Below are 21,350 nucleotides of genomic sequence, written 5' to 3' on the forward strand. Positions count from 1 at the left end.
TGTTAAACCTTTAATATTACATACTTACTTTTTGCTCTATGTCCCTGACATGCGGAATTTGCTACCTTGCCTGTTGACATATGAACTGACAGTAGCTAGTTTTAAGAAGTTTTTATAAAATTATTTGCGTAATGTTACTATACCTAGTACTTTCCGCTTTTCCCTGTTAGGGGTCGCCATAGCGGGACTCCGGTCCGCTAATGATTGGCAGTAGATTTTTACGGGTGCCGAGGTGCCAGCTCGACGCCCAACCTTCAACGAAGACACGCCTATTCTACGCATGTCTTTTGAACGCCACTCGACCGCGGGGAGGTCATGCAGACTCCTACTCCTAAACTGTTTTGAGAGAGAAGCGGATAGTCATGGTAACATTATGGTTTTCAAAGTGCTTGTACTTTCGGACAAGTTTCCCAACTGAGTCAAATCAGACAGCTAAAGGGGGTGATGATGAAGCCTTAATCTTCACTTGACTAGTTCTAAAGGAGAAGATAGTTAAAAGGAGTAAAGTATGCTGATAGGCCTTGAAATTATGTGAAATTTGAAGCTTTTAAGTTACACTTTCTGTTTCAGGGGTAAAGTAGGTATAGTAAAATAATGTGACATTTTCTAACTAATTTACTGTGTAATCGTTTTTAAGCTTGAATAAAGACATTTATTGGATTTATCCTGTGGTATTAATTATATAGTTTGTTTTTATTAATATTCCTTATTGAGCTTTTAACTGTTTTGTACTAATCTTAGCTAAAGCCACATTTTATGTATATTAAACTGTACTGACATTGAATTGTTGCAAAAGCCAAATTCACACATACTTTATATAGTGTTGTTCGGTTTATTGAGTTTTGCTGTAGAGCTTAATAATTTGTTTTATTAACCCAATAAACCCCTGTGTAAAAGTGCCTTTTTATGGAGATGACCCCAATACAATGTCTGTGTAAGGGACATTCCTTTTTTAAGCAGAAACAAGGTGACCCAAGGTAAGCACAGTATTCGGAAGATAAGTAGCGGCTTTTAATTCATGGGAGGAATACTACCGCTCAGAAGATAAAATAACTGGTACTAGTCCAGCACATTATTTTCTGGGGAATATGTATTTACTTTAGTGAAATATATATTTCAACAGTCAAATGAACGCCGGCAATGAATAAATGAATTAATTACTGAATGACTTAAGCCCCTGGGAGCAGCACCTGCAGATGGCGCTGTTGTGTTACTTATGCTGTTACTTGGAGCGAGGATTCAGGGTGGAGGCAGTGTAGCTATGCTCAGACTCGATAGTGAGTGTATCTCCTGTCGAAGTGTATGTGTGGCCCCATGTCTGCTGGGGGAGGGGATGTGACAACAGTCGCACGGTACCAAGTTTGTTGCAGCTCATCTTCAGTTTGTGTCTCTGGGGGGCCAACTAATCGCGCCTCATGTCCCAAACATGGATCTGAAAACAGAGCTTCTGAAATCCATCTGGTACGCGTTCACTGCCCTGGATGTAGAGAAAAGCGGCAAAGTGTCCAAGTCCCAGCTGAAGGTAAGTGTCCGCGAGGATGGTGACAGCATCACATCCTGTCGCTTAGAGACAAACTGTCGAGCGGATGCACAATCTCACAGACCTTACCTCAGGACCACTAATGGTTCTTTGTCGGACAAACATTGGTGCGGCAGCTTTAGAGGTTGTGTAAACTTAACTGGGTTGTCTTGTTGAGATACTGGTGTTGGGGATGTCACTGTTGTCCACACACACACACACACACACACACACATGGACCGTTTAATTTTTTTGCGTCCTTTTCGGCACTTCATTAAATTCTCGTTTTCTGCACTCCGTTAGTTGTTTCGACAACAGTATTCAGGCTTTCTCTTTTAACTTTAAAATGTGTTTTAGAATTGCTGTTTTGTTTTCATTCAGCAGTTACGTTTGTGCAACTTTTTATTGTGTTATATTTGGGCGTGTTACCGTATTCTTAAGTGTTTGTGTTCTTTTCTAAGTCACATGGCAACTTTAGTGCTTCCTGGCGTTTTTTTTAAGTTAAATGTTTACTGCAGTTTTAAGATTTCTAACTGAAGCTGTGATACTTGTCATCCGTGTTGTGGTTTTTAGGGTAGGTATACTCGGGGATTCTGTTAAGGAAATGACAGATTCAGCAGTAAAGAGAAAAAAATAGATAAAAGACCGTGAACTACACCACCAGTAGTAGTGGATCGGCATTTCTACCCTTTTACCGATATTCTGCCAGTCGTGTAATCCACAGGATGTAGTGCATGTCTGAGCAGCTTTGTAAACCAAATAACTAAATATTTCATTACATGTATACATACAGTTCTTTAGATTGTATTGTCCTGGTATTAGAATAATGCCAGCCTGTAAAACAGAATGGGATTATGGCAATTACCATTTATGTTGTGTTGTCGCACCTTTTCGGAGTATTGTCATTTTTTTTCTAGTTAATCAAGGACAAAGAATTTAGCTTTTCCGTAAGCACTTAACTCATGTGCTGCCCCACCACTATACCACCTGTTTCTTGAGTCAGGCTACCTCAATTCTAGACCGTCTTGTTATAACAGCATTGTTAGTGAAGTGTGCCGAAAAAAGTAGTTGGCTGTGGACTTGAAAAGTAGCCACAAATTCCAGAGAGAACATGCATACTGCAGTCCAAATTTTAAGAATTAGAAGATATTATGTTTATATATGTTATATTTCAATTATGTAGGTGAATCAAACATATGGGAAGGATTTTTGTTTCTTTTAAAGTTGTATCAACTTAGTAGGAAAAAGAGCTTTTACTGCAGGAGACATAGTGGGCATGGGTGATTTCTGAACCTCTTATTCTGGGTAGGCCTTGCAGGCAGGAGTTAGGAATTTTACAAAGGTATTAAGGAGATCGAATGTGGTGATGCTTTGCAGGTAGTCAGGGTTTATATTGGATCATATGAATCTTTTTAAGATGTGCTTAGGATATATAGACACTCATAACATTCTTATTCAGAAGTTACTCTGGAAGTATTATAACCTTTCGAAATTATGCATAGTGAAGCAAAAGCACACAACAGCAATGTGGAATGGTAAATAAAAATGGCTAATTCATTATAAAAATCAGGCATGCTGCATGTGCTGGATGAATGCTATATAATTCAGATATGTATGAGTATAAATGTGAGGTGCAGGACAGGAGGAGCACATGCATAAAAAATTTTTTCAGCAAAGGAAGTAAACCTCCATCTAAAGGCAGAACAACAGGATGTGCTCTGAATCAAGATGAAGGTGTTATGGCACCAAAATAGTTGTTGGGATAGAGATGTATAGTTAACCAGATGAACTTGTACAACAGATGTTGATAGTGTGTGTCTCTTGGCTATCCTGTTGTCAGTCAAGTAATATAGGCAAGAACATAAATAATAATTGTCACACCATTTGTTGAGATGAGAACGGTGCCTGCAATTTGAGTTTTGCCAATTTGCCCCAGAATTGATGTGCATCTACACGGAGTGCGCATCTGTTGTTCAGGGTTATTTTGGGCATATTCAGTAGAACTCCGTTAAACATGTTTGATTTCCACATTAAGCAGTGTAGCTCTGGTGTTGCAGGTTGTTTGGGTGAGAAGAGGGTTCATTGTGCATACTCTAAAAGAAAACAGTGCCATTTGTTTTGTTAACCAGATAAGAGAGTAGTGGTCTGAACTGATGTGCTTTGAGTCACAAGATATGCAAGTGAAAACTGAAGAATCCATCCATGTCCTGCAAACTAAAACCTGTTAGCAGCTCATATTGTTAGGCCTGCTTTCTGTGCTGTCATTTAGCAAGAATTTCATGGTACTTTGCATTAGTTTGCTGGAGAGAGAACTTCTTTGGCCAAATTTGACAGTTTGTGTCACTTCAAGTTGGCAACTTTAGCTGTGCATTTTAATATTGGCAGTAAAATGACAGTGGATGTAATGGGTTTCAGTCCGGGTACAAAAGAGGATGTGAAATTCTAGAAAATGCTCAGTTTCTGATGGAGACAGTGACCTAGTATGAACTGTAAATTTAGTTTAGCCACGTTTTTGGCTTTGCATACTTGACCATTTTCCATTTGGTCACTGATTTCTCTTCAGGCATTTCTGTGCATTACACTCGTATTTAGCCATCTTATTTTCAAGACTGAGGAGAGGTTGATGATGGCAAAAATCCTACTATCACCACAAAGATACTTTTTCTTTCCTCCTTGATCCTTTCCCAACTGAAATATGAAGTGGTACAGTCTATTAATTTCTCCATGTCTTTTGGGTTTTTAATACCAAGATGGGAATGGACCCCATTCCTAAGTCAAAGTACGATCAAAGTTCATGAAATTAGTATTGTTTCAATCTTTGATGTCGGGCAGGAGTGCTCTTCACAACACCAGCAATGTGCCCAGTAACGAGTCCTCCTGCAATTCGTATGGAGTTGTATGGATTGGTAACATTTCTAAATACAATTGTAGATTCTTTCTTATAAGACTTATTGCTCGTACTACTATTGGAACTGTCTGGGTATCTTGCTTCCACATTGCTCTCATTTCTGAGTGCAAATCCTGATATTTTATGGCTTTGTCTCTCTCTACGCAACACACTGCAGTCGGTGGGTGTGGCAAATTCGATGATCAATACTACTTTTGTCTTCTTTTCTTGGACCACTATATCTAGTTTTCTAGCATCTGTCTTGAACTGTTGGTATTGGGTGATCCCATGTGATATAAACTTCATCATTTCCCATGATGGTTTGTAGCTTATGTTTCCAGTATTTCTCAGCCACTTCAATACCATAATGTTTGCACAAACCCCAGTGCAACACCGTCAGTCCTTCTGCCATTAGTATATCACAACAATGAGGTGTGTGACTGTTTCCAATTTGGGTTTACAAAACCAACATCTGTCTGTTTCTCCCACGTGTTCAATGGACTTTGTAAACTAAACGTGTACGCAGCCCCACTATCTTGGGCCACCAATATTAACCTTTCATCTCTTGGTTTGAATTTGTCTCTCCTTAACCATTCCTGCATTCGTTCCTGATCAACATGAGGTTTTTCCAGAAGTTTTCTGTACTTGCTACTATATTTATGCATTTTCCACATTTCTTGCCTTCTCATCTGGTCCTTTGCCTTAGTCTTTCTTTTGTTTTTTTTTTGGCACATTCAGTTGCTGCCTAATTTTTATTTACTTCTGGTTTGATTTCCATTCTTGCTTGACACCGATATGCTTCTGTTAGATTAAGCAGAGAAGTCCTCTTAGATTTAGTCACCTCATGTTTCAAAACTTTCACTACATTTGGGTCTTGAGGTCAGCAGATGTGTGTGGCGTCCCAAGATTGCAGATCTGTACATGTAATCAATTTCAAGGAGGCCCATAGGAATTGGGAATATATAATCTTGGTATACACTGATTTTTTTTTTTTTAAATAAATCATTTGGTGAGCATGAAGCATCCTCTTTGTTTTCCTCTCTAATCTATCCAACACATTTTGTGGCCAGTCAATCACTACAAAACTATAAGTTAGGACAGAAAGAGCAAATTGGTTTATAGCTTGAATTTTGTTGCTAGATGTCAATGCTGGTTTCAGGATTAATTTAATTCTTCTAAAGTATTCCTTACTAAGTTTTATTCGCATTTGTTCATTTTATTGTTGAGCCTTCATCAATTCTCAAATATTTATATACTCCGTCTTGCTCAAGTTCTTTTGTCACATTCTTGTCCCAAACTTATGTTTTCCTGATGCTGCAATTTTCCTGCTTTAAAGGTTGCTTTTGCACATTTATCAAGACCAAATGACATTCTTATGTCATCTGAAAAAGTTTTGGCAACCTGCAGTTGTGCTTTCAATTCCTGATCTGATGAGCTATACGGTTTTAAATCCTCGACAAAGAGAAGGTGAGAAGTCTTTACACTTGTTGTTTTCTAGGAGCCAAATTATTGCTATGGCCTAAGCTGTTGAGTAAACAGTTTAATGGATTAAGGGCAAGGCGGAACAGCAACATTGGTAGAGTGTCATCCTGGAATATCCCCCTTTTGATTTTTATCCCTGGAATATCCCCCTTTGGATTTTTATCCCTGGGATAATAGGTTCATAGGTTCATACTAGGCTATCTGCCCGAGGGCATTTACAAGCCTAGCCCATAGTTTTGTGGCTTACGCCACCCCTTTAGTATGGGGAACTATACCCATTATTTTGCTGTGCCTCTGTCGAGCAGTGACACTGAGGTAATCCCTGGGGTATATCTGCGATCTCCCATCCATTGGTCAAGATTTCTCTTGAACAAGGCCAGCGAGGTGCTCTGCCTCACATATACCGGGATTTTGTTCCACAGCATAGGGAGTCTTTGGGTGATGAATCTATCCCTCCAGCACGTCCTATTAATAGCCATGTCGAGGTTTGTCTCCCGCCCTTGTGGCTCTGACGGATCTAGATTTTTTGAGGTGAAGCATATTCATCAAATCTGGGTTTGACATGGCCTTGTATGTCAGGCAAAGGTCACCTCTGAGCAAGCGGTAAGCGACTGAATAGAGCTGGAGTTCTTTCAGTCGGGCAGCATAGGACTGATTTTTGAGACCCTTTATTCTTTTGGTGAGGAACTTTTGTGGCCTCTCCAGCTGCTGCAAGTGTCTGGTCAGATACATTCCGAATGGGGCATTGTACTCAATCATTGGTCTGATGAGTGATGAGTATAGGGAGACTATGACCTCCCTTGATCTAGATGTGAATCCCTTCATGATAAGGTGGGCAATGTAGAAGGTCTTCCTAACTTCTTTAGCTACATGGGTGTCAAATGACAGGCTACTGTCAACCTGGGTCCCCAGGTCCCTGATAACTTCTTCTGTGCTCAGTGGATTGCCACCTATATGGTAGCTAGGGGTAACCTTGTTTTTCCCGAAGGGTATGACTATGCATTTTTTGGCATTTAACTTTAGGCCATGGCTCTGGCACCAGTTATCCGTTTCTGTGAGACCCTTCTGAAGGATATCTGTGTCAGATGTGTTTTTCGACTACAGCGCTCAGTTTGCAGTCATCTGCAAACTTTGTCAGCCATAACCCTCCTGTGTTTGCTTGTACTTCGGAAAAGTAGATGCCAAACAAGAGTGGGCCCAGGACTGAGCCCTGTGGGACACCACTTGTGACAGGCTTTGAGTCTGACATGGCGCCAGCAACTCTGACCCTATGGGTTCTGTCACTCAGCCAGTTTGCAACCCATCTTGTGATGAATGGGTTAACATTTAAGCTGATGAGTTTTTCAATGATACCCGAGTGGGGTATTGTATCGAAGGACTTCGCCAGATCGAGGTAGGCTGTATGGACTGCCTTTCCCTCATCAATGGCTTTGGTGACTGTTTCGAAAAAGTCAACTAAGTTTAAAAGGCATGATCTGCCTTTGACAAAGCCAAACTGGGTTGGATCCAAAGTCTGCAAATTCCCTATGTCTTTATTTATGAGGTCCATTATGATCCTCTCCATGGCTTTGCAGATAAGGCTTGTCAAGCTAATGGGCCGGTAATTTCCAGGGTCGGTGGAGGCACCGCCTTTGTGAAGTGGGACCACAGTCGCAGCGCCACCCCTGGAATGTATCCAGAGGTGAGACTATGATTAAACAGCTGTCCTAGCTGTGGGTTTAATTCCTCGTTGAGTTCGTGGAGCACACAGCCGGGGACACCATCAGGTCCCATGGATGCTGTGTTTTTTGCTTTGGAGAGAACAGTTCTCACTTGGGCATTAGAGATGTTTGGGGGGCTGCAATCGTTTGGTATAGATATCTCTCCTATTGGGGGGGGGGAGAAGTTTGCACTGAACCTGTCAGCCAGTATGTTGGCAATATCTGTAGGATCAGTAATCTTCACATCATTTTGAACTAGTTCTGAGCATATCTGGGAGTTTCCTCCCAGGTTTCTAACCTAGCTAAAGAAGGCCTTATGATTGTCTTTTGAGTCTTTAGCTATTTTTCTCTCAAAATTTGCTTTGGATGATTTTATGAGAGCTCTTAGTTTTTTACTTATAGTGATCAAAGGTGTCTTACCTTTTAATGATTTTGCTCTATCTTGTAGTAGCTTCCTCCTTTTGTTGTAGAGTTTGTTTATGGTTGGGGTCCACCAGACTGGACGCTTGCCTTTGGTACAAAGAGTCTTTGTTTTGCTTGGGATTGCCTTATCCATGCAGTCCTGCAGGTGCTGGTAGAAGGCATTTGTAAGTGATTCAGCGGCTTGAGTACTGTTTTCCGCCAGCTCGGGGGCCTTAAAGGCGACCACACTAGTCTTTAGAAGTGTGAAGTCGGCTTTCGAGAAGTTCTTTACTGTGGTCTTTTTTATTTCAGGTGGGGGTGGGATGAGGACCTCCAGCGAGATTAGTTGTGATCTGATCTCACCAGTGAGGGGTATACTTCCGGTGTTGAACATTGTGCTCCCATGTTCGTGATGATGAGATCAAGTATGTTTTCTCCTCTTGTGGGGATGGTGACTAGTTGTTCCATGGCATTTGAGTTTATGAATTCCAGGAACTTTTGGGCTAGGGTGTTTGGGCTTGAGTAGTGTTCCCAGTCTATATTAGGGTAATTGAAGTCACCTAGTATGATGGTGTTTGGAGATACATTTATCCCCTCCAGTGTTTTCAGGAAAGCCATGTGAGGTTCCTGAGTTTGTGAGGGTGGCCTGTAACCTGCTACAATTTGCAGAGCAGTCTTGCCTATGGTTAATTGCACCTGGATGGTCTCCGATGCATCGTGCGTTGCCGCCAGTCTTGAGGTGTGGGTGTCCTTGATGAATATGGATACCCCCCCTCCTTTCTTGGTATTGTATTTGTCCTTTATCATGGTTTAATTGCAAAGTGGTCTGCCACTGTTTCATGGTCACTGTAATAATGTAGGGTGTATCTTACACATTTTTAAGCACTTTTTTTTTTTTTTTTTTAAATCCATAAATGAGGGATACTCTCAAATGCTTTTTTGTAGTCAGTCCATGCCATACTTGGATTCTTCCCATTTTTGCAGTTCTCCAGTATGACTTTATTTAACAACAAATGATCCTTTGTTCCATATGACTTTCTTTTATTGCCCTTTTGTTCTACTGCCTGCCATAATGGGCTGTCCCATATGGTTTAGCGGTTAGGATTCCTGGTTTTCACCCAGGCGGCCTGGGTTCAACTCCCGGTATGGGAATGGGTTACACTTTTCCTCTTAGTAACAGCCTACATATTATTGCTGGAGCCTTCCTGTGTCCTGACAGAGTGCTCTTCAAACTATCTGGAGATATACAGAGCTGAGTATATTTTTCTGGCACTTCAGAGTTGTGTATCATTGCTGGCTGATGTCAGAGTTGTGCAATGTATAGTTTTTCAGATCTCTGCTGAAGGTGTTGGTTTTCCCCTACTCAGCCTCCCTATTCCTGTCTTTTTGTTTAAATTTGGAGGCTTTTGCAGTTGCCCGCCCCCACTGTAGATTTGATCTGGGACCCCCCCCCCCATCTCTTTACCTCATTCTATCTAATAGACTCCTTCTGCACTTGTTTTTAGTCATTTTTAATTTAATTGCATTTTTTAAACTGTTTGGTCTAACATTGCTACATACTCAAGTGTGCTAGCTTGCACTGCATTTGAATTGTTTTTACTGCTGTTTTAGCTACTTTTGTGTATTAAAAAAAAAATCTAAGCCTGTTTCCTACCTTTCCTGTAACTAGCGATTCAGATTTGCTGTATCCAGGACTGTATGTAAGCTTTTGAGTCCCCCAAGCTTTCTGTGTTGGAGGGAAGCCTTCTATCTTATCAGTGGGAGTGGTAAGCATTAGGTTAACCTATCTAGGAGTGGTTCTGGCCCAGAAATTGTAGTTATTGGCCGTTTGGGCAGTTTTTCCATCTCTCTCAACTTTCTGATTTAAAAGCCTGCATTTGCACTTGTTTCCCCCTTTCCTGTAACTAGTTTAGTCCAGATACAGATTTTTAGTTTTAGCACTTGAATTTGATTAGAGGAAAACAAATTTGGTACTTAATTTTCTCACTTGCTTAGAGAAAAACAGCTCTTGTACTCACTTTCCTCACTTATCTAGAGGAAAATAGTTTTTTATTCAGGCATGTCCAAGGGTCATCTCCCAGTGTTCTCTCCTGTCTATCTGATGATTCTGGGCATCTTGGGGCAAAGTAGAAATTGCCTCGTACACAGACAACCCTCTCCTACCACCCAGCACTACAACCTGTAAGAGATGCACTTATCTAGCCAAACTGGAGGTAAAGCTCTCGCCAATCAAGACTGAACTTGACAGTCAAGAGGAGAAGGTAAACACTTGCACCACACTCATCACATAGTCTCACTAAATCTACACCACCAAAATCCACACATAGAAGCATAAAAACATTCGTGGAGGCTCTCAATAATAATCTGCTCAAGCAACAGAGACCTCCAAAGCAGAAATGCAAGCAACCTCCACCCCCAACACAACCCAAATGACACACAGCCCGCAGACTCAGTGTGTCACTCTACCACAGCCAATAAGGCAAAACAACGTACCCAACACACTAGTCATAGGTGACTGTATAGTCAGGCACAGTGATGTCCCACTCGCCAGGCTAAACAAGGAGAAGGTTACTGTCAGCTGCCTGTCGGGTGCCAGGATCCGCCACATAACCCACGCACTCAGGTCACTCCACAACAAGTACAAATATGACTCTGTCATTGTCCATGTTGGTGTAAACGACCTGAGAGGTTCCTCCCTGGACTACATAAAAAGAGACATGGAAGAGCTCTCCGATCTTGTAGCCCAGGCAGGTATGACCTGAGTAGCATTCTGCCATCACCCAGAATTATACCGCAGTACAAGGACAAAATGCTTGACTTCAACAATTGGCTAAGCTTCTGGTGTCATTGTAAAGGGATCCAGTATCTGTCTGCCTGGGATGATGTGGTCGACAGACCACGATGCTTTGCCATAGATGGCCTGCACCTGTCGCCCCTAGGATTCCGGATACTGGCTAAGGTTCTTGCCGCCCCTATAGTGCCTTTTTTAGGCAAGGTTTAAATGACAAATTTACCACCGTAACAGGAACAGGCAAGCAAAAACTGAGGGTGATGCTACTCAATGCTAGAAGTCTAAATCTCAAAATGCACTCACTTGAGGCATTCCTTAAAATGGAGAACATTGATCATCTGTGCAGTGACTGAGACCCGGTTCAAGGCTCCAGACAGCACCCCTGCCGTACCAGGTTGTAACTCATACCACACTCTTCGGCCATGTAACCTGGACCGGAACACGAAAGGCGGAGGTGTGTCCATATTCATTAAGGATATCCACACCTCCAGGCTAGATGCTCTGCATAATGCAGCCAAGGTTATCCAAGTGCAACTAACTCTGGGCAAAACTGCAATCCAAGATCTCCCATCATGCCCCAGGATTCCCACTCCTCTTTTCTTGATGTACTGGAAAATATTAGGGTTCAACCAAACACCCTAATAATGGGTGATTTCAACTATCCCACCATTAACTGGGAAAACTACTCGTGTACCAACTCCTTTGCTCAACGCTTTATGGAATTAATAAACTCCAATTACCTGGATCAACTTGTCCACACCCCCACCAGGGGCAACATTATCCTAGATCTAGTCATTACCAACATGAGTGACCGGTGTTCCACACCTGAAGTCAATGCCTCATTGGTCCGATCTGACCATAAGCTAATTACCCTAGATATCCACATTCTGCCCCCAGCCCCCATTAAGGAAACCACGGTAAAAAATTTCTCCAAAGCCATCTTCATGCTTCTTAAGACAGAAGTGGTGAACTTCATGACACCCATGCAGATGGGCAATACAGTTATGACTACTGAATCATACACAATTGCACTTTATAAGCATACACGAGTGCATGGATCGTTCTATCCCAAACGGAACCAAGACACTATTCTCCAAAAAAAGGAAGCCAATCTGGTGGTCCCCTGCCATAAACAAACTGTTGCAAAAGAGAGTAAAATCCCATGACCGGAGGAGCTCCCTGGTCAGCCTCCGTAAGAAGCTGCGGTCCCTGATTAAAATCCTCTAAAGCTAGTTATGAAAACAAAAACGCCACTGATTCTAAAGACAGCCACAAAGCATTCTATAGCTATGTCAATAATCTCAATGGCAACACTCGAATCTGCTCTGAGTTACAGCACAATGGCACTAAATATACAGAACCAACTGATATTGCCAACATCCTGGCAGATATGTTCAGTGCTAACTTTACCCCCCTCTCAACCCCTAAAGAGCTCGTCTGTATACCAGAAGAATGCAAAGTTCCTGTAATCATGGCTGCACAGGTAAAAACCACACTCTCCAAAGCCAAGAACACAGCATCCATGGGACCAGACAACACCCCAGGCTGCGTTCTACACAAACTACAGAACGAACTGGCACCCCACCTAAGTACCATGTACAGTCATAGCCTCACCTCAGGCTTTGTGCCCGCTGAATGGCGCACATTGATGGTTATCCCACTCCAGAAGGGGGAGCCACCACGGACCCCAGGAACTACCGTCCTATTAGCCTGATGAGCCTGGTCTGCAAGGCTATGGGACGTATCATCATGGAACTTATAAACAAAGACATTGGTAATCTCCAAACTCTGGACCCCACCCAGTTCGGGTTTGTAAAAGGCAGATCATGTCTCCTAAACCTGATAGACTTCTTTGAATCAGTCACCAAAGCTGTAGACTATGGTAAGATGGTTCACACAGCCTATCTAGATCTTGCCACGGCTTTCAACACCATCCCCCACTCTGGAATTATAGATAAACTCACTAAACTAGGTATAAATCTCTGTCACAAGATGGTTTGCCAACTGGCTCATTGACAGAACCCACACTGTGAAAGTAGCAGACTCCAAATCCAACTTCAGACCAGTGACAAGTGGAGTACCACAGGGTTTAGTCCTGGGTCCTCCCCTGTTTGGTATCTACTTCTCTGAAGTACAGACTAACACAGAAGGTCTTTGGCTAACAAAGTTCGCAGATGACTGCAAACTAGGAGCCATAATCGAAACTCCTAACTATGTGGACATCCTACAAAAGTGCCTCACTGAGACAGATGCCTGGTGTCAAAGCCATGGCCTCAAGCTCAGAGCCAAAAAGTGCATTGTCATCCCCTTTGGTAAACACTCTGTGCCCATGAACTACAACATAGGCGGTAGTATACTTAACACCGAAAGTGTGATAAGAGACCTTGGGACACATGTGGACAGTAGTCTCTCCTTTTGATAATCACATCGCCACAGTAGTCAGGAAATTCTTCTACGTGGCACACCTCATCACAAAAGGTTTCTCATTCAGAAAAAAAGAGGTAATTGTTCCCCTCTACCCATCACTCATTAGACCCATTATAGAGTACAATGCCCCGTTTGGTATGTACCTCACAAGGCATCTACAACAACTGGAAAGGCCGCAGAAATACCTCACAAAGAGGATTGCCAGCCTCAAACAGATGCCCTACGCAGACAGTCTCAAAAAACTCCAGCTTTACTCCGCATATCGCCTACTCAGGGGTGATATCTGCTTGACATGCAAAGCTATGTCAAACCCAGAGCTGTTGGACATGTTCCACTTAAAGAAAGTCCCAATCCCTCCGAGTTACATGCTCTAGGGACCTAAACCTTGCCACCATAATAAACAGAACATGCCGGAGGGATAGATTCCTGTCCCAGAGACTTCCCATATTCTGGAATAAACTACCTATCTATATCAAACAAAGCTCCTCATTAATACTCTTCAAGAAAAATCTTGATTGGATGGGAAATAGGAAATTCACCCCAGGGATCACCTCTGTGGCTCTGCTAGACAGTGGCACAGGAGAATAATTTTCTTGGGTGGCAAAAGCCAAGGTACCTTTTTGGCTGGGCTTGTATAGGCCCTAGGGCTGATAGCCTAATACCTATGAACCTATAATTTGAGAGTTTTTTTTTCTAAATGGCTATAAACTTTGTCTGCATCAATTCCCATGTATAGTTTGTATGTCCTTGGAAGGCAAGTTATTGGCCTATAATTTTTAGGGTAGCTTCCAGAGCAAGTGATTTGTAGCATCATCAGCATATTGAAGAATTGTAGATGGAGATCCAGACATACAAGTCCAAACTAAATGGCTTCAGTCTTTCAGCGATTTACACAAAGCTGGCTGACTGCCAACTACAATCATAGCAGAAGCCTGCAGAAGACTTGTTATAGTTGTCTGTTAAACAGCATAATTTTTAATACAACTGCACCTATGTCTGTACCTATTTTCATACATCAATGGGCAGTAGTCCCCATCTCATAAGTAGTGAAGTAAAACCAGGACCAGACAAATATGACTTTATCATGTGCAAAGTCCCTTTTGTTTTTGTATGGGGTGAACTAAGAGAGATGTTTGGACTGATTCACTTGTAGGCTGTATTATGTTTTTTTTTGCAATGTGCACCATGTAAAGTAAGATGCATGGTTGCTTTCCTTCTTGTGTGACTAAATTGCTTATGTATGACAAGCCTTAATTATGACAAGCAATAATAACTGATGTAGCAGTCTGGGCATTGAGTAAAAGGGAAAACAATTCAAATGTCAGCAATTTATGTATAGCGACTATACAAATGGAGCTAAAGGTCTGCCAGAGATGGCTTCAACTCGACTGTGTCTTCAGGCATGCTAGAGCACTGTTTATTGGTTTCTTAATGCTACAGTGTAAAAACTTGCTTGCATTTGTCCCACGGGTATATGCATTTTAAGTATAATATTCAACAGTAGTATGAACTGACACAAGCTTTGTGACTTTGTATGTCCAAGTTGTATGCTAGCTTGGTATTTGTATAATCCACAATTATGTTTTAGTTCATAGGTTCGTACTAGGCTATCTGCCCTAGGGCATTTATAAGCCTAGCCAGAGTGTATGTGGCTTACACCACCCCTTAGGATGAGAATACTACGCCCTTTTAGGGTTTAGTTTACTATGCCTCTGTCTAGAAGTGACACAGAGATGACCCCCGGGGTAAACCTACGATCTCCCATCCACTCGTCGAGATTTCTCTTGAATAGAGTCAGTGAGGGGCTCTGCCTAACATGGACTGGGATTCTGTTCCAGAGTGTAGGGAGCCTCTGGGTTATGAATCTGTCCCTCCAGCACGTTCTATTTATTTCTGTGTTGAGGTTTAGGTCATTTGATCTTGTGGCTCTGGTGGATTTGGATTTTCTGAGGTGGAGCATGTCCATTAATTCAGGATTGGACATGGCCTTGTATGTTAGGCACAGATCACCTCTTGAGTAGGTGGTATGCGACTGAATAGAGCTGGAGTTTCTTCAGTCGGGCAGCATATGACATATGTTTAAGACCCTTTATCCTCTTGGTGAGGAACTTTTGGGGTCTTTCCAACTGCTGCAGGTGTCGGGTGAGATACATCCCAAATGGGGCATTGTACTCGATCATTGGCCTGATAAGAGAAGAGTACAGGGGCACAATGACCTCTCTTGATCTAGATGTGAAACCCTTAATGATAAGGTGGGCAATATAGAAGGTCTTCCTAACCACTTTGGCAATGTGAGTGTCAAATGAGAGGTTACTGTCAACCTGGGTCCCTAGGTCCCTGATTACCTCTTCCAGATTTAATGGATTACCACCTATGTGGTAATTTGTCGGTACCTTGTTTTTCCCAAAGGGTATGACTATACATTTTTGGCGTTCATCTTAAGGCCATGGCTCTGGCACCAATTATCCATTTCTATGAGGCCTCTCTGAAGGATGTTTGTGTCCGCTGGAGTATCAATTATGGCACCCAGTTTGCAGTCATCTGCGAACTTTGTCAGCCACAATCCTCCTATGTTTGCCTGTACCTCGGAAAAATAAATGCCGAACAAGAGGGGTCCCAGGACTGAGCCCTGTGGGACACCACTTGTGACTGGCTTAGAGTCTGACATAGCTCCAGCAACTCTGACCCTGTGAGTTCTGTCCTTGAGCCAGTTTGCAACCCATCTTGTGACATATGGGTTTATATTTAAGCTGGTGAGTTTGTCTATGATGCCCGAGTGGGGTATTGTGTCAAAGGCTTTTGCAAGGTCAAGGTAGGCTGTGTGAACTGCCTTGCCCTCATCAATGGCCTTAGTGACTGTTTCAAAAAAGTCAACCAAGTTCAAAAGGCAGGATCTGCCCTTGACAAAGCCAAATTGGGTAGGATCCAATGTCTGTAGGTCCCCAATGTCTTTGTTTATGAGTTCCATAATGATCCTCTCCATAGCTTTGCAGACCAGGCTCATCAAGCTTATGGGGCGGTAATTTCCAGGGTCCGTAGAAGCACCGCCTTTGTGAAGTGGGACCACTGTTGCTGTATGCCACTCTTTGGGTACGTATCCTGTAGTAAGGCTAAGATTAAACAGCAGCCTTATGTGTGGGTTTAGTTCCTCTTGGAGTTCATGTAGCACACAGCCCGGGACACCATCCGTCCCATTGATGCTGTGTTTTAGCTTTAGAGAGGGCGGCTCTCACCTGGGCATCTGAGATGTTAGGGAGGCTACACTCTGCTGGGATAGTTATTTCTCCTTTTGAGGGGGAGGGGAGGAGAAATTTGCACTGAACCTGTCTGCCAGAATGTTGGCAATGTCAGTGGGTTCAGTGTATTTTGTGTCATTTTGGACTAACTCTGAGCATATCTGGGAGTTTCCACCCAGGTTTCTAACATAGCTAAAGAAGGCATTGTGATTGTCTTTTGTGATTTTTCTCTCAAAGTTGGCCTTAGTATAATTGAGTCACCTCTGTACATTTGGCAAAGATAACTTCACAATAAATAACAAGCAAAAATAAAGATGACTAAAAACAATCCATAGGATCCAGAATCCCACAACAGGTGCCAAGAGCTGTGGCTAAAAGGAACTGCTTGTATGAAGGCAGAAAATGTGATTTGGAGCCATTTTTGCCATGAGGAGGAAATACCTCATCTGCTAGTTTGTGGGTTGGTGTTGCTTTCCTGTGGTAATCCCCTCTGGAGGCCCATGCATAAAGTTAGCACAGGCACTCCCCTCAGTCATTCTCCCCAACATACCTCTCATCTGCCCCTGAGTTGATAATGCATCCTAGATATATTCTCTCATTTTTCCCTATCCCCTGTAGGTTACAGATAATTGTAATTGGTCAGTAATGGCAGACATTAGAGTTTTGTTTTTCTTATTTTTCAGAAACTGAATTGCTATACTAAACCTGTTGCTCTCTCAACTTCTTTAAAGTGAGTCACATTAACCTTTAGAAATTATTACTGTGTCATCTACTGTTCCTGTTGGCTTTGCCTGGTTGTCTTTACCACAGCTATTTATAGGTATGGCAACCCCTACCTACACAAACACACCTATCCCTTCCAGTTGTCCCCGATTTTTGCCCCTACTCTGTTCATTGCAACTCCTGGACTATTAGTCGGTCGATTTAATGTCAGGCATTAACAGTTTCATCCTTCCTTATAGCTCCGAAGCGCACAACCGTAAAATCACATTTCAGTTAGCACAGAGAGCTGTGTCAACAGTACAGGGTTCAACATTGTTTTTTTTTCTGTCTTTTAAAGTAACTTTTTAAGTGACTTTTTAACCCTCGTTTCTGATGTCTAGCAGTAACCCAAAGAAAGCAAGCTCTGCTAATGACATGTCTTTGTACATTGAAGATGCAGGGTTCAGATCTTCTCTCTTACTTTCTTACCTTTTGAGGCGAGTTAAGGTGGTATTGAAAGGTCATCCCTGGTGTCGTAGCACAGAGGTCTAAAGCAGTGGAATGTGTGCTGCGGATACAGATTTGAATCATTTTCCCTGTTGTGATGATAGGATACTATTTATCCTTGGTGTCTATTCTCCCCACTCCATATGTGTTTTTGCTGAAAAACTGTTATTCTGCTAACATTGTAAGCGACCTTTGTGTAAAGTTTAAATATTTTTTCTGGTGCTCCCTCCCACCCAATATTGCAGGATTTGCTCATTAGTTTAGAGTTATGACGGCCCCTGTACAGATCTCCACCAGCCCATTTATACTCACCCATAAACACAGACCTAAGTAATCCCGCCTACTGTGACTACACACTCACCCGAGTCCACTAATCCCTCTGCATACACTCGGATGCACATACACTTGCTCACACACCCCCACCACTGTCTCTTTGCTAAGCTCCTCAGCACTTGCCTCTTATGAGATGACAGTATTGGATGAATGCAAACTTTTGGCCAAGTTATCTTACACAGCTGAGCGATTGCATAAATGTCTTGTTGCAGGCATCCCTGTGGAGAGCACATGGCTAATTGTTGTGACTCTCCCCTAAGAGTGCCTCATCAGTGTATAGCTCAACCACAGAGATGACGCACTGTGGTGATCATACAGACTATGTAGGATCGTTGAGTTGGGACTGCCTGTGAATTGGGTATGGCCACCATCAGCAGTATTAGCTTGTGTTAGGGCTTATGAGTGGTGGCAGCCTTTTCTGAATCCTGCCCAGTTTTTTTGTCTAGTAATTTCTCTCCTCTGAAATAATGGGCAAATAAGACTGTAGTGCAAGTCTCTGATTCAGGATTTAGAAATTTCTTATTGTTAGCTGCCTCAATCCATTTTTAAGTGTATTCATTGCCCTGATAAGTCAACGGATCTGCCTCAGACCCTTTTTTCAGCCACGACCTTAATATATGCATATTTATATGCACAATTCAGTTAGAACTTGTCTGAAGACTGCTGGAACAGGGCTCAGTTTTGAGCTTTTTTTACTGGTTAATTGGGTAATTTGTTTAAATCAGTTTGCTCGTTTTCTATGGTTATATAAAAAATGCACTTTATTCATCTGCTTTTACTGTATTCGTGTTTCTTCCTACTTTATTGCATTTATTACTGCTTGTTACCGGTTTAAATTGTAACTGTTATTCTAAACCTTTGGTTAAAGCACTTGGGCTTCAGACCAGTTGTTTTACATTAAGAAGGTTTGTGGTCTGCACTGTTGTGGCAGGACACATAGCTTACATCCTTCTAAGTTGGGAGTTGCTGATTTGAAGGCTTAGTGCTTGTTATTCTAAAAGTGTATTAGTTCTGGTTTAAGCACTTGGGGTGGCAGGACAGGTAGTTTACATCCTTCTAAGTTGGGAGTTGCTGATTTGAAGGCTTAGTGCCTGTTATTCTAAAAGTGTATTAGTTCTGGTTTAAGCACTTGGGGTGGCAGGACAGGTAGTTTACATCCTAAGTTGGGAGTTGCTGATTTGAAGGCTTAGTGCCTGTTATTCTAAAAGTGTATTAGTTCTGGTTTAAGCACTTGGGCTTTGGGACAGTTATTTTACATTAAGAAGGTGTGGTCTGCACTCTTGTGGGAGGAGAGGGTAGATTCTGCCCTTCTGAGCTAGGAGTTTCTGGTTAAAGGCTTATTTGAACTGTTTCTTTCCTTTTTAATTGGTACGCCTTGTTCACTCTAGCATAGACTAAATTCAGACCTGCTGAATCTAGCTTTGTTTGTATAACTTGAGCACTAATCCAGACCATCTTTTTTTGGAGAAGGTTCCCCTACACCCTAGTGGCAGGAGTGTGCAGTTAGAACTTGTCTGATCGAAGACTGCTGGAACGGGGCTCAGTTTTTAGCATTTTATTGGTTAATTTGTTTAAATCAGTTTGTATCATTTGCTACCGTTATATTTTTAAAAAAATGCACTTTATGGATCACCGCTTAGCTAGGGTTAAACTATTCCTGGCGCTATAAAGTCTGCTCTTCAAATCTTCCCTTAGAAGTAGCCATTTTTTTTTAGTTTTGGCACTCGAATATGTTTCTTTGAGCTCAGCACTTGTTCAGAACTCGTTCATCATCATCTTTCGGCTTTTCCCGTTAGGGGTCGCCACAGCGGATCATCTCTTTCCATTTCTTCCTATCCTCTGCATCTTGCTCTGTCACACCAACCGCCTGCATGTCCCCTCTCACCACGTCCATAAACCTTGTCTTAGGCCTTCCTCTTTTCCTCTTGCCTGGCAGCTCCATCCTTAGCATCTTTTTCCCAATATACCCATCATCCCTCCTTAGCACATGTCCAAACCAACGCAATCTCGTCTCTCTTGCTTTGTCTCTAAACTGTCTAACATGAGCTGACCCTCTAATATACTGATCCTGTCCATCCTAGTCATGAGTGCAAATCTTAACACCTTTAACTCTGCCACATCCAGCTCTGACGCCTGCCTTTTGGTCAATGCCACTGTCTCCAACCCATATAACATAGCTGGTCTCACTACCCTCTTGTAGACCTTCCCTTTCACTCTTACTGGTACCTGTCTTTCACAAATCACTCCTGACACTCTTCTCCACCCAATCCACCCTGCCTGTACTCTCTTCTTCACCTCTCTTCCACATTCACCATTACTCTGAACTGTTGATCCCAAGTACTTAAACTCGTCCACCTTTACCAACTCTACTCCCTGCATCCTCACCATTCTTCTACCCTCCCTCTCATTTACACACATTTTTTCTATTTTAATTTGACTTAATTTAACTTGTTCAGAACTCGTAAGAACTAAATAAGCTACAAATTACTTCAGCACTCAACTTTCCTCACTTGTCTAGAGGAAAGCAGTTTTTAGTACTTTAGACATGGCTGGATAGGTGCTTATTTATTAAGGGTCGGCTCCCTCTGTTTCCCCCTGTCTACCTGATGAATCTGGGCATCTTAGGGCAATGCAGTAATTGCCTCATGTACACAGACAACCCTCTTCTCCTACCACCCAACACTACAACCTGTGAGAGATGCACTTGTATAGCCAAACTGGAAGCAAAGCTCTCTTCACCCAAGACTGGACTAGACAGTCAAGAGGAGAAGGCAAACACTTGCACCACACCACACTCATCACGTAGTCCCTCAAAACCTACATCCCCAAAACACACACACATAGCAACACAAAACACACACTTATATTCGTGGAGACTCTCAATAAAATTCTGCTCAAGCAACAGAGACCTCCAAAGCAGAAACGCAAGCAACCTCCACACCCCCCCCCCCAACACAACTTAACTGAGACACAGCCCACAAACTCTGTGCCCCTCAACCACTGCCTATAAGGCATAACAACATACCCAACACTCTAGTCATAGGTGACTCTATAGTCAGGCATACTGATGTTCCACTTGCCAGGCTAAACAAGGAGAAAGTTACTGTCAGCTGCCTGTCGGGTGCCAGGATCCACCACATAACGTACGCACTCTGGTCACCCCACAACAAGTACAAATGTGACTGTCATTGTCCATGTTGGTGTGAATGACCTGAGACGTACCTCCTGGACTACATGAAAAGAGACATGGAGGAGCTTTCCGATCTTGTAGCCCAGGCAGGTATGACCCTAGCCCTGAGTAGCATCCTGCCATCACCCAGAATGATACCACAGTACAAGGACAAAATGATTGACTTCAACAATT

The 21,350-nt window shown here is 42.5% G+C and overlaps 1 protein-coding gene and 1 non-coding gene across 2 annotated transcripts in view; both read left to right on the forward strand.

Moving 5' to 3' along the window:
• The first annotated feature begins 1,219 nt into the window (after positions 1-1,219).
• DEF6 (DEF6 guanine nucleotide exchange factor) overlaps positions 1,220-21,350 on the forward strand; it is a 1,409,598-nt gene continuing 1,389,467 nt past the window's right edge. Inside the window, 1 exon segment of the mRNA XM_044076574.1 lies at positions 1,220-1,522. Coding sequence (XP_043932509.1) covers positions 1,427-1,522 — 96 coding nt within the window. The 5' untranslated portion in view covers positions 1,220-1,426.
• Positions 9,071-9,142, forward strand: TRNAE-UUC. The gene has a single exon. It is a non-coding gene; the product is annotated as a tRNA-Glu (tRNA).

Source organism: Protopterus annectens, chromosome 7.part0, assembly GCF_019279795.1.
Source record: "Protopterus annectens isolate FY-2018-M chromosome 7.part0, PAN1.0, whole genome shotgun sequence".
Taxonomy (NCBI): domain Eukaryota; kingdom Metazoa; phylum Chordata; order Ceratodontiformes; family Protopteridae; genus Protopterus; species Protopterus annectens.